At 50.2% G+C, this 13,652-nt stretch overlaps 4 protein-coding genes across 4 annotated transcripts; 1 reads left to right on the top strand and 3 right to left on the bottom strand.

Moving 5' to 3' along the window:
* Window positions 1-291: 291 nt before the first annotated feature.
* BROUX77_000158 (uncharacterized protein) lies at window positions 292-3,872 on the bottom strand (the record flags this gene model as incomplete). The annotated part of the gene is made up of 3 exons (XM_073746023.1): window positions 292-1,577; window positions 2,141-3,402; window positions 3,457-3,872. The coding sequence occupies 3 exons, from the start codon at window positions 3,870-3,872 to the stop codon at window positions 292-294; spliced, it is 2,964 nt and encodes a 987-aa protein (XP_073608395.1).
* A 742-nt stretch (window positions 3,873-4,614) lies between these two features.
* BROUX77_000157 (uncharacterized protein) lies at window positions 4,615-9,019 on the top strand (the record flags this gene model as incomplete). The annotated part of the gene is made up of 3 exons (XM_073746012.1): window positions 4,615-5,033; window positions 5,088-6,732; window positions 6,788-9,019. 3 exons carry the CDS (start codon window positions 4,615-4,617, stop codon window positions 9,017-9,019), a joined length of 4,296 nt encoding a protein of 1,431 aa, XP_073608394.1.
* Window positions 9,020-9,482: 463 nt separating this feature from the next.
* On the bottom strand, window positions 9,483-10,602 carry BROUX77_000156 (uncharacterized protein; the record flags this gene model as incomplete). Its single annotated transcript, XM_073746001.1, has 2 exons — window positions 9,483-10,015; window positions 10,098-10,602. 2 exons carry the CDS (start codon window positions 10,600-10,602, stop codon window positions 9,483-9,485), a joined length of 1,038 nt encoding a protein of 345 aa, XP_073608393.1.
* A 1,004-nt stretch (window positions 10,603-11,606) lies between these two features.
* Window positions 11,607-13,651, bottom strand: BROUX77_000155 (uncharacterized protein; the record flags this gene model as incomplete). The annotated part of the gene is made up of 2 exons (XM_073745990.1): window positions 11,607-13,202; window positions 13,421-13,651. 2 exons carry the CDS (start codon window positions 13,649-13,651, stop codon window positions 11,607-11,609), a joined length of 1,827 nt encoding a protein of 608 aa, XP_073608392.1.
* Between the last annotated feature and the right edge of the window lies 1 nt (window position 13,652).

The following is a 13,652-nucleotide window of genomic DNA, read 5'->3' as shown; positions in this document are numbered from 1 at the left end:
TAGACTACTCGTTTTCAGCTTCTTCAGCGCGCCCGGTTTATTGCCATCTGGTGTAAATCTTGCGCGTCCATTTTGGAAATAAAATTACATATTTGAGTCAAGCTAACGCCTTTCACCTCTGATAACAAACTCGCCGCATAGTCAGTGTCGCTGTAACATTCATACTTGCTACCAAGCGAAGGTTTCAATGAGTCCCGAGCATGTTCGATCCCTCTCTACCGAAATCTATATCTACACGATGGCTCCACTAACAGTCGGGAGTAATGTGAGGCGAAAGCACTATATTCAGGACTATGTACTTTGTTGCAAAAGTACACGCTGCATGGATGGCCTCATAAACTCAAGATTCCCAAATCTCATGATAGTAACCTTCCCAAACCGAGTGCCAAGTACCACAATGGATTCATGTACTGATAAACAGTCCCCACGGAATGAAAGAGGCATCCACAAGATTGGAATACCATTCCACAATATCCAGCACCGGTCTGAACTTGTGCTGATGTGGTTGGAGTTGTCAACAAGAGGCCGGGAAGTTGTTTCGTTGATTGATGACCCGTGAGAAACATCGATTTTACCGGCATCAGTGATAAGAAAACCCCCAGAAAACTCAAATTTAAGAGTTCTGGTGAAACCCCGCAGCTCCTGGGCGCAGGTGCCGTCATCGGTTCGCCAGAGCCGCACCGTTTTATCCCACGAAGCTGAAGCTACGAGGCCGCCGTCAGGTGAGAAGGCCACTGCCGCAACGATTGTAGTGTGACCGCTCGACTCCTGGACGCAGGTACCGTCATCGGTTCGCCAGAGCCGCACCGTTTTATCCCACGAAGCTGAAGCTACGAGCCGGCCGTCAGGTGAGAAGACCACCGAAGTTACGTATTTAGTGTGACCGCTCAACTCCTGGGTGCAGGTCCCGTCATCGGCTCGCCAGAGCCGCACCGTTTCATCATTCGAAGCTGAAGCTACGAGCCGGCCGTCAGGTGAGAAGGTCACCGACTCAACGTTTCCAGCGTGACCCCTTAACTCCTGGGCGCAGGTGCCGTCATCGGTTCGCCAGAGCCGCACCGTTTTATCCCACGAAGCTGAAGCTACGAGCCAGCCGTCAGGTGAGAAGGTCACTGACTTAACGATTGTAGTGTGATCCCTCAACTCCTGGGCGCAGATGCCGTCATCGGTTCGCCAGAGCCGAACCGTTCCATCCTCCGAAGCTGAAGCTACGAGCCGGCCGTCAGGTGAGAAGGCCACTGAAGTTACGTATGCAGTGTGACCCCTCAACTCCTGGGTGCAGGTCCCGTCATCGGCTCGCCAGAGCCGCACCGTTTTATCCCACGAAGCTGAAGCTACAAGCCCGCCGTCAGGTGAGAAGACCACCGAAGTTACGTCTTCAGTGTGACCCCTCAACTCCTGGGTGCAGGTGCCGTCATCGGTTCTCCAGAGCCGCACCGTTTTATCCCGCGAAGCTGAAGCTACGAGCCCGCCGTCAGGTGAGAAGGTCACTGACACAACGGCTTCAGTATGGCCCTCCAAGATCTGTTCACACTGATCCCACTCCTGATTTGCCTCAGGTTTTAGTAATATCCACTCTGGAATATTTTGTTGAAAGATTCGCCGGACCAGGCTATTCTTTGGAGCGAAGGCGATTACGGAGGAATAAACCTGGAGAGGTGTGTCGATTATTGTTGGTAGGTTCGTTCGTACTAGCCGTATCGCGTCTTGTAAAAGAGCTTGAAGATCTCGGCTTTCATTTGCCTACAGACTGTTAGTTCATCGACCATCTCCAGTCCATGACGAGCACTCACTTTTAAGATTGTTTGCAGAGTCCTTAACATGCTGAGACTTTCCGGGGCTCTTCCGATTAGACTCATTGCTTCTAACCAATGAAGCAAGTGTTCCCGCAAAAACTGAAGAACATCACTGTTATCATCGACCGGAGCTTCCCCCCTTTGGAGATGGTTAACCCAGTAAAGACAAGCATATTGCAGCTCTGGACCGAGATGAGTCTGGACCGACTCGCTTTGAATATCGGCGCACTTTGTTCCTGGTAGTACAAGTTGACAAATGTCTTGATGCAAGCGCTCTTTCATGATACGCAGACAGCTTTTAGCCAAACTCATGTGGGTTTCTTTTTCATCCACCCAAAAATGACTTTTCCCACGCTTTTCAGGGTCGACGAGAAAGTCGCGGAAGGAAAGATGGAGTAGCCGCACGGGTAGTTGATCCGAGGATGGAACGCTAAGTACCGAGTACAGCGAATCAAGTTGTGTTTTGATCACGGCTTTCGGGATACCCAGAAGCTGTCCCAATGCATTGATTGAAAGAGGGCTGGCAACTACAACAATAGGACCAACAATCTGCCGAAATATTTCAGTTGCAGTTTTCAGTTCTCTATCTGACAAATTCTGAGTAAGACTATTCAAGACGGGCAAGTAAGTCGCGTCTAGCCGCGACACTTGACTTTCCCTGTTCAGGCGTAAGATTTCATCAAGCTGTCTATCTGGATCGCCACGCCTCTGATCGCTGAGGAACCGACAAGTTGTAGACGCAAAAATGAACAGTGGTGTGGCCATTCCCACAAGAACCTGTATGTTGTCTTTTCCAGGCCAGTCAGGGGGTAGTTGATTTTCGAGGTCTGCAAAATTGTTGTAATTGGTCTTGATTCTATCAAGCTCGTGATTCAAGAAAGCAGCAATATCATGCTCAATAACACCAGGCGATATGTCATGGAGCACAAGATCCTGAAATTCCCCCTTTACAGCACTGAAGCCAAGGCGGATGGGCAGGTCAGGTCGACTGGTGACAAGCCACTTCAGTTTCATGTTTGGGTTGGTAATCTTTGTGCAGGAGGAGAAAAGATTAATGATGAGCTTTATATCATCGTCATTATCGCACTCGTCAAGAGCTTCGATGACAAAAACAAGGGAAGGCTTTTTACGTGAATCAAGAGAAATGTTGGTCAGTGGTTCCTTAATCAGCTTCTCAAACTGATCTTTTGCGCCCTTTCTCACAATACTTTTGTCGTCATTAATCGCAGTGCGGATGCTTTGCGCAAAGTCCGGGTACTTATCGGCGAGCTGGGTAGCAAGCGTCGTGGCGAATCTTGACAGGTTTCCGCGATCACCTTCGCCTCTTTTGAAAAAGAAGCTTGCAGCAAGCTGTCCACACTCTGCAAAGTCGCGGCAGATAGTCCGGGATATGGTGGATTTTCCTGTGCCGGCCATACCATTCAACCAAAAGAGAGACTTGGAAGACGAATCACTCGCCCATGTTTTGACATCAGTGATAAGCTCCATTCGGGTCCCTGGCAGACAGACTGCATTGCGTGTTTCGTCGTGGGAGTCAAACGATGCTCCGCTTGCAATAGGAAGAGTATCCAGAACAGCTTTGCGACAGAGTTCGTGAAGAAGATTGCTAAACCAAAGACTCATTAAAGTTGGCTCGAGAAAAGTGAGAAGGGCATCTTACGTTTGGTGAACTTGAAGAATATGGGAGATTGTTTCGTTGTATCTCTGAATGTCCCCGACAAGTCCACCCACTTCTTCGCGCTGAAATGGCCATTTTAGCGCACGGGTAACTCGTATTCTCCATTTACTGGTGGACTTGGGCTCTAGCCTTTGGACGAGTTCCTTGAGCTTTGAATTGCTCTCCTGGAGAACAACATCCAGACTTTCAGACTGTTTAAGCACTTGACCCTCTGGCTTCCCCAACATTTCTTGAACCTGCTTGGTGACATTTTCCAATACAGTGACTTCCTGTCGTAGCTGGTTGATTTCAGTAGTGGAGTTTTTGACGGCTTTGCTGTACTGAAAGCAGAGTGAGCCAACCTTGGCAGCCAATTCAATGACTGCGATGACACTGGTAGCAGCACCCAGAGCCTCCATTCTGGAAACGGCAGAGGAGTGGGGGATGTTCGTCTCTCTTTGAAGGCGGCAATCGCTGGTCAATGATGTGTTTCGTGTGGATTTAATGTTGAAGGTGGGCTTCTATCGAGAATCAAGTCTCCTTCGATTTTCCTCTTCCAAGTAAGGATTTCAAGAGAGACTGTCGGGCACCAGGCCCATCCCACTGTATGCGGGCGAAATGCAGGCTGCCCAACGGCCACGTGATTAGCCTCGCATACAGCCATGACAGAAAGTGAGGTACTTGATTTCATTGGCGCAAGTATTAGCCTGTTGAAGGGCTGAAATGGAATGGAAGACTAATGATGGAAGTTTGAATCTCCAGTAGTTAACTAATCGTGGAAAACATTTCTTCTTGCTGTCCCCAATGGCCTCAAACAGAAGTTACACAATAAATGTTTGTATCACATGAAATAGATGGCAGCTGCAAAATCTAGCGGCTACAGTCAAGTCTATTACAGAAATGATATTACAGCAAAGAAGGGAGTCGTGCGACTATTTCTACTGAGCCATTTGTCAATAAGAGGCTGGGGCTATTTTGCTGCAGCCATGTTCGCTTGCCAGCCAAATGTGGCATTTGGGCCCAGGGTGGCGTTCGCCTGCATACAGTGAGAGCCTGGCCCTCGTCAGCCCCTCATCTGCATGAACCGCGAGAAGTCCCTTTGGTTCAACGAACGCGTGACTGTGAGTTGAATGAGACCGACATCTCATTTATCAAGCGACGATGGAGGCGCTTGGTGTTGCTGTGAACATTCTTTCGGTTATTGACTTATCCATAAAAGTTGGCTCACTTTGTCTAAAGTACGCCAAAGATGTCAAAAATACCGCTGCAGATATCAATCGCCTTTACGGTGAAGTCACCAGCCTGCAAAAAATCACACAGCAAGTCAAAGACTTGTTGGACGGTCCGAATGGAGAGAAACTCAAGAGTTCCCAGAGCCTCAATGACGCCTTGAAGCGCAGTCATTTTGACCTCGAGAAACTGGAACAAGCACTCAAAGTCAAAACCGGCCGTAATATGATGCGGAGGTTGAGTCTTTATTCATTGAAATGGCCTTTTAAGCGCGACGAGATGGAGGTCTTGATTAGAGAGTTCCACCAACAAAACCAAGCAATCTTCCAAACTCTCCAGATCGATCAAACGTAAGATTTATATTCTGCCCATCACAAACACACTCTGACAGTTGTCTCATACAGTGAAATTCTCCTCGAAGTCGATCACAATGTTGAACAAATCGGACGCCATCTGATTAGTGTTGACCAAAAGACGGCTCTTGGTGCGCTGCCTATAGCAGCTGGGGCATCATTCGACTCGCAGGAAGAAGAGCACAATGCTTCTTGCCTCCCAAATACGCGAGTTGGTCTTCTCGTAGAGATCCAAAAGTGGGCGAGCGACCCTTCTACCAAGCCGCTGTTCTGGCTCAACGGTATGGCTGGTACGGGCAAGTCAACCGTCTCTCGCACTATTTGCAAGCGACTTTCGGGCTTGCACCGGCTCGGTGCCAGTTTTTTCTTCAAAAGAGGAGAAACTGACCGTGGGGGCGTCTCGAGATTCATCACCACTATCGCTACTCAGCTAGCCGAAATGCATCCTGACATTGCACCTCACATAAAATCTGCAATTGACAAAAGTCCAAGCATATCTCAAAAGGCCATGCGAGAGCAGTTCGACAAGTTGATCAAACAGCCAATATCCAAAGCTACTCTCACGACCGCCAAAAAGGCCACTCTGGTATTTGTTATCGATGCTCTTGACGAATGTGACCAAGAGGAAGACGCGAAACTTGTTATCAAGCTCTTCTCGAGTTGCACAGAGACTTTGGACCTAACCCCCAAGTTCCTTATCACCAGCAGGCCCGAATTGCCTATTCGCCTTGGCTTCAACGCAGTAGATGGTGCCGTTCAAAACCTGATTCTCCACGATATAGCACCCGAGGTCATCGAGCACGACATCGCCGCTTTTCTAAACCATGAGCTCTACAGAATCAAGGCGGAGTACAACAAATCGGTCCCCGCCGGCCGACAACTTGGTCATGACTGGCCTGGAACAGACAACATCCAAGCTCTTGTCAGAATGGCGATTCCTCTATTTATATTCGCAGCCACAACTTGCCGGTTTATAGGTGACCGCAGATGTGGTGATCCAAAAACCCAGCTGGCCGAGGTTCTCCGTTTCCAAACGGAAAACCAAACATCGCAGCTGAGCGCAACATATCTTCCTGTATTGAATAGGCTAATCGACAATTTGTCCACGAAACAGCAGAGCAAAGTGATTAGCCAGTTTCGAAGCATCGTTGGCTCTATCGCGGTACTTGCAAGCCCCCTTTCAACTGGCGCATTAAGCAAGCTTCTCAATATCCCTAAAAATATTATTGATAACCGGCTTGACTCACTGCACTCGGTCCTCAGTGTTCCCTCTTCAAGCCAGTTACCAGTGAGACTTTTGCATTTGTCCTTTCGTGACTTCTTGGTTGACTCTGAGAAAAAAGACATCAATCGTTTTTGGATCGATGAGAAGAGCACTCATAAAATGATAGCTGAAAACTGCTTGGGCATCTTGAGTCAAAGTCTACGGGCAGATATTTGTCGGCTCGTACGGCCAGGGACAAACCGCTCTACCATTGACGAGAAGGCTATAAAAGCCTGCATTCCGCCTGAAGTGCAATATGCCTGTCTTTACTGCGTCTATCACTTACAGCGGGTAGAGGCGATGCTTGACGACACGAGCACTATTTTTGAGTTTCTGCGGAAACATTTCTTGCAATGGTTGGAAGCATTGAGTCTCATGGGTCGTACCTCGGAGAGCCTCAAGATCCTCAAGGATCTGCAAGCAGCCATTACTGTAAGTACTTTGTGTATAGCAAAACGTATTGTTTCGGGAGACTAACAGCCCACAGACGACAAGGAACCAAGATTTCCGAGACTTTGTCCAGGACGCTGTGCGGCTAGTTCAAATCAATCTGTCGGCGATAGACCACGCACCCCTTCAGATCTACTCTTCCGTTCTCCTATTTGCACCAAAGAGCAGTCCAGTCCGACGAGCCTTCCAAAGCGAAATTTCAAAATGGATATCTCTACCGCCAGAGCCGGAAGACCATTGGGACCAATGTCAACAGACTTTGGAGGGCCATAGGCGCGAGGTAAAGTCGGTGGCGTTTTCGCCTAACGGTACCCTTGTGGCATCGGCTTCGTATGATCATACGGTTCGGCTTTGGCGTAGCGACGACGGCGCCTGTATCCACAAGCTCAAAGGCCATGAAGACTTTGCCACCTCAGTAGCCTTCTCTCCCAGTGGAAAGCTGCTAGCTTCATCCTCAAAGGACCGAACCGTTCAGATCTGGAGCACAGATGATGGCTCTTGCCTGCGGAAACTAGATGGACACAGAGACCGGGTTAGTGCTGTGGTGTTTTCGCCTGACGGGACACTCATCGCCTCAGCCTCACATGATCACACTGTCCGTTTGTGGCGCACCGATGACGGCGCTCTTGTTCATGAGTTTACCGGTCATAACGACCAAGTCAACTCCGTGGCCTTTTCGCCTGACGGTACATTGATAGCCTCGGGCTCCTGCGATGAGACGGCTCAGCTCTGGCGTAGCCATGATGGTATTTTGGTGCAGAAGCTTGAAGGCCACCGGGGCTTCATATACTCGGTAGCCTTTTCACCTGATAGCACACTCCTTGCTTCAGCCTCTGGCGATCGTACAGTCCGAGTTTGGGACAGAGAATCCGGTGTTTGTGTGCAGGAACTCAAGCACCACAATGTTGTAGCATCTGTGGCCTTTTCACCTGATGGTTCATTGCTAGCCTCAGCCTCAAACGATCACACAAGCCGCCTCTGGCGTGTTGGTGATTATGCGCGGGTGCAAGAGCTTAATGGGCATGAAAACTGGACAACTTCAGTCGCCTTCTCGCCCGATGGAAAGCTTCTAGCTTCGGCCTCAGATGATCACACCCTTCGACTATGGCGTGTTACTAGTGACACTCTCTCATCCTCGGACATACAGAATGGCAAAGGATCGCCCTGGCAAAGCATCGACAGTGAAAGTTTTACAAAAACACCGAGGGGCAACCTGCGGCGTGTGAATCATGTATTGTTCTCCCCCAATGGCTCATTTATCGCCTCAACGGCGTCTTGGACAGTGCAACTCTGGAATAGTCGCGATGGCACCCGTATACAGAGCTCTCGGGAACATAAAGACTGGGTGAACTCGGTTGCCTTTTCACACGATAGTGCTCTCTTGGCCTCGGTCTCAGCTGATAACACAGTCTGCCTCTGGAGCACCAACGACGGTTCCCACGTACGCACACTAAAGGGCCACATACGCTCAGTAGTCTCAGTCGCCTTTTCACCAGATGACACACTCATGGCCTCGGGTTCCAGTGATGGGACAGCTCGGCTTTGGCGAATTCAAGACGGCACTTGCATACAAGAGCTTCGCGGCCATCGAGATTGGGTAACCTCTGTGGTATTTTCGCCTGATGGCGCACTTGTGGCCTCGGTTTCGCGCGATTGTTCGATCCGCCTGTGGCAGACCCGCGATGGTGGCCGGTTGCAGGAGCTTTGGGGCCATGAGCGCTGGGTAGAATCAGTGGCGTTTTCACCCGACGGTCGCCTCTTGGCCTCGGCTTCCCAGGATCGGACCGTCAGGCTTTGGTCAGTCCAAAACGACACGTCTCTCCGTACATTGGAAGGTCACAAAAATTGGGTAACCTCGGTGGTCTTCTCTCCCGATGGCACGCTCCTGGCGTCTGCCTCGGATGACCAGCGAATACGACTCTGGCAAGTTAGCGACGGCGCTTGTATTCAAGAATTTCATGATATCAGGACGTCATCTATTCAGTTCGAATCTTCGGGGGCCCGTCTTATTACTGATCGTGGCTCTATCCGTCTTGATGATACCCCTTTATCCAACCAAGTGGTGACTCGTCCGTTTTCTGAGTCCCTTAATAATGTTGGTATTAGCCAGGATAGCTGTTGGATATTGTGGCGAGGAGTTCCAGTACTTTGGATCCCTGTTTCATTCCGTGGGTATTGTTCCAAAATCCGTGGATCTACAGTGGTACTTGGCTGCAAGTCTGGGAGAGTGATTACCATGAGATTTGACGATGTCAAGTTTTTAAAGTAGTCTATGCTCAATATCACATCTACTTGTCCTTCTATCCCAAGTACTGTTCAGTCATTGTCTATATTACACACACTTGGTTACATGATACAAACCATTACTACACGCATACAAATCATGCTTGCCCCTTCGTGAAGATACAAATACTTGCATAGAGGATTCTGTTTCCTTGACACTATTTTCCCTTTGAACAAATACCTATAGCCAACGCTTTTTTTATTTCTTCTAAATATTCAAATTTCAAGTTTTTTTTTTCCATATTTCCTTCAATAATCAAAGCAAAATAAAAACGCCCATCGTGATGCTGTCAGTCACCACTCGTGAAATCAAGCATCAGCCCACAACAAAAAGAAAAACACCCTCTCAACTCAAAAACCAAAACAAAAGATGCAGATCAAAAAAAAGAAACAATGATAACACGCTAGAATAACAGGATGGCTCCATGATCTTGGGGTACAGTAACCCTCTAGACTGGAACCCGAGAAATGAAACACAAATGGGAGAATTTGCTCTTGTTATGCAAATGCTCACAGGGAAAGTTGTGGACGGTGCAGAAAGTCTTTGAGATGTCCAAGATTTCTGCCACAGCCGGGGCCCTGGAAGCCGCGAGGGCCGTGATGACCATGATGACCATGATGGCCATGATGATCATGGGGGCCACGAGGGCCATGGGAAGGTGGAGGGCTGTGGGGACCTGGATGACCGCGGGGGCCTGAATGACCATGATAGCTGTGGAGGGACGGAGGACCATGAGGGCCATGAGAGTGGTGATGGCCACGGAATGGTCTATCCGAATGAGAGTGTCTAGTATGAGGGCCAGGGATATCAGCCATATCATGGGGAGGAGGAGGGGGCCCTCCCCGGTGATGCCCATGATGGTGCGGTCCAAAGTGTGCTTCATGTTTGGGGCCACCAAAACCAAAACCACCGTGTAGGCCATGAGCACCAGGACCATGGTGGTGTTTTCCATGAGATCCACCATGCATGTCATGATGCGATCTACCAAATTCGCCAAAGGACATCATTGAGTCGCGGTGAAAGCCACCCCGGCAAGGGCCGTGATTGGGAGAATGGGGTCTACCATGGCCACCGGGGTGATGGCCACCAAATCCACGGCCACGGCCACGACTGCCGAAAGGCTCATGGCGTCCGCCTAGCGGTTTGCGCCAGTCAGAATGGTAGTGGTGGTGATGCGGGCCAAAAGTATCCCAGTGGTGTGCGGGTTCGTCTACTCCTTGAGCAGCGGCAGCGCCATCGTGTCCAAGCTCTCTGTCTCCCTGTTCAGACATAGGAGTGTGGATGGTTTCCGAGTCCTGGCCTTCCGAGCAAGAATCGCAAAAGCTATCAACATCAAAATCAACGGGGGAGTTCATTTCCTTGTTGGCTGACTCATGGCCATGATGATCATGGCTGTTGGGGTGGAAGTGGCGGTCATGGGGAGGGCGGCGAGGGTGGCGGCGGTGTTTGCCTGGACCGTGGTGGTTGGGAGGTTGAGGATGAGGACTATCGTTCTGGCCCCAGACGGGCATCTCAGGGTGCTGAGGTTGCTCTAGGGCTGAGGTCGGGGGAGGAGGGGGGGTTTTCATGATAACAAAGACGGTTGTATGTAGACGGAGAAGAATAGGTGTATGAGGTATGTGTGTAGAAGGTAAGAGGCGGATTGCTGTGAGAGGTGAAGAGCAAATATCACCAACGTTGAGACGGTAATCAACGCCCTTTTATACACGCTCTCGCATGAAACAAGTTGCCACCGAAGAACATAACTAGTCCCGATATCAAAGATCATACGTCGTCACTTGTTCTCCGCGTGTCTTGTACTACTCCCAGAAATTCATGCAACTAACTCGCTTACGTACACACACTTCACGCTAGACTGGCCCCGTTCAGGCTGCCGTCAATAATGAGACACAATCAAGGCTAAACAGCAAGGCTGAGTATGAGGCAGCCAGCATGTCCATCCTGTAGTCGAAAATGACACTCCAGGAGGGAAATGGACGCGCGTTTCTGGAATTTGTGAGGCTGATGACGTCATATTCCTTGAACCCACGGCAATCCCCAGGAGAGCGCTCAATTCAATGGCAAAATACTCTCACGAATGGCAATAGTTTCCCGTAGTTGGCTGGTTTGAATCTAGCTAGCTACGACTTGTAGGTCTTTGTCGATTATAGACGCCGTGTAAACATGTGGTGTAAGCTCAACAATAAACGCCACAGTGTTTCCAAGTGTGGCGCATGTCAGACGAGGCGTCCGGAGTTTACTTTTTGTGGAGACGGACCGTGATGTTAGTCCGTTTGTGCTACAAAAGCCGAACGGACTACACATGCAGCCTTTGTATACATATTTTGGATAATTGTACAACTAGTGGAAGCGTCTGTTGTGGTATCAGCAGAATAACCCAAAATGCTGCCTTGAGGCTCCCCGATAGACACCGTGTGAGCGTTTTTGGTCCAAGTTGGTGCTGCCTCCTCCTCTATTGCAGCGCTACATTGTTGAAACCCTACCAGAAGCACCATTTTGACATTTGAACGTAGATTCCGATTGTAACTAGTCACCAACTACATATTACGCTACCTTTTTTTCTAATAATCGCTCAAACTCCCAACTTGATTATGTCTGCGGCCCTCTCAGCTACGGCATAAACCGTTGCCTGGATGTTTCCAAGCGGCTCAATTGGGAAGACCGATGCGTCCACAACCCTAAGCTTTTGAGCTCCGTAAACCCTGAGTCTACTGTCAACCACGCCCCCCTTGTCGCGAGGCATCATGGCACACGAGCCAGAGACATGAAAGACCGAGATCTGACCTTGACGCACAACTTCCCTGGCGCTCTCAAGCGAGTCTCCCGCAACATCTGGCGCGCGTACACCGCCAGGCTTAAAGATACTTTGGAGCGGTTGCGTAGTCGTCAAGCGCTTAACAAACTGCACGCCACGCGCCAAAAGCTCCATATCGGCTGGGTGTGAGTTGTAGCGCGGGTTCCACAGCGGTTTGACGGCAACGTCGGGGGAGACAATGTGGCATGTACCGCGGGAGAAGGGGTGGTTCAGCATGATCATCATAGTGACGGAGGTTTCTGGCCGGAACGGCGTGATGATGTCGGCGAGCGAGGCGGGTTTGGGGCCAATGTTGGTCTGGCCCGGGAAAGCCAACATTTGGTACGCCGGCTCGTTCTCAGTCTCAATAATGGCACGGATCTCGGCGTGCGTCGGGTCCGACGGGCCAGTGTGTTGATCTAGAATCTCCTTGCGTGCAGCCACGGGCAAAGAACCGGTTTCATTGGCGACGGGAATATAGGCGGAGGAGATAATGCTCTGGCCAAGAGGGCCTTTACCGCCATCTTTAAACATGCCAATTACAGCACCAAGGATTGCAGGGTCACGTAGAATATCAGACGAGTCGATGCCTTCGTTGACCTCCAAGCTCTGGCAGACGATGGGATGGTCTTGCAAGTGTTCGCCAACATTAGGGTTGTCAACAACGACAGGGATGTTGTGCTTGTTGAGCAGGCCCTTGCCACCGATACCAGAAAGCTCAAGAATTTGAGGCGTCTGGAGGGCACCGGCTGCAAGAATGACCTCTCTGGATGCCTTAAACTCGGACTCGTGACCGTGAACGTCACGCACAAGAACGCCCGTAGCTACAGCATCTCCATTCTCATCGCTCTTGTCTAGCAGAACTTTGGAGACAATACTGTCTGTTAGGATAGTAAGATTCGGCCGGGCGCGCACTTTAGACGTCAAGTAGCTATTGGCGGAAAAGGCCCGCTGGCGTGTATCGGGATCGATGGTTGCCGGTTGCTGGAAGGCACCCAGCGCAGCACCGGATCGCGGGTCAGAGGTCATCTTCAGGTCAAACTTCTCAAACGTGTCCATCCAAGCAGAGTGCATATGTCCATATCCCTCAGAGTATGCGATCTTGACGGGGCCGTTCTCGCCCTCCGATATCTCGCCATCGTAGTAGCTTGTGCAGCGGACAGTCTCAGCAGCAGCAGCGCACGGGTCACTGGTGTTGGCAAACTTTCGAAAGTAGGGCGCAAGATGCTCAAACTCCCAGCCGTCGTTGCCCAGATTGGCCCAGGAGTCAATAACCTTTTTGCTAGGGTAGACGGCCATGCCAAAGTTTATGCCTGAAGAGCCGCCGAGCATTTTGCCACGGGCCTGGTTAATGATGCGGCCATTGAGGTGCTCCTAATACGGAGGAGAAGGGGTGTTAGTCTGTGTGTAACGTAGAAAAACAAGCAGGGATTCTGAGAAGGGAGGCCGACAGGGGTTGACCACAGGAAGCCACTATTCCAGGAAAGGGAAGGATCAAGGCGTGAATAGGGCGGGAAGTGAGGGACAGTCCAACTTTTTGTAGCTATATTGACGGCAACAGGTGCAAGGAACGTTCATGGGAGGAGTTATACCTGAGGAGGAGACGAAAAGTTCCAGTCATACTCGTCTTTGCCGTAAAGACCACCCACCAATCCCGGCGTGAGAACCATCGGATCCTGGGACTTATCCCCGCCGGCTTCAACAACGAGGACATTGACACTGGGATCTTCGGACAGACGAGCAGCAACGACCACACCAGCAGTGCCACCGCCAGCAATGACGTAGTCAAAGGTGGATTTACCAGGAGAAACGAGAGTAGACATA

This window comes from Berkeleyomyces rouxiae (genome assembly GCF_048999995.1).
Source record: "Berkeleyomyces rouxiae strain 22BRR77 chromosome Unknown BrBRR77_ptg000001l, whole genome shotgun sequence".
Classification (NCBI taxonomy): domain Eukaryota; kingdom Fungi; phylum Ascomycota; class Sordariomycetes; order Microascales; family Ceratocystidaceae; genus Berkeleyomyces; species Berkeleyomyces rouxiae.
Note: the sequence above shows the minus strand (reverse complement) of the source record. Positions and strands in the feature narration are given on the sequence as shown.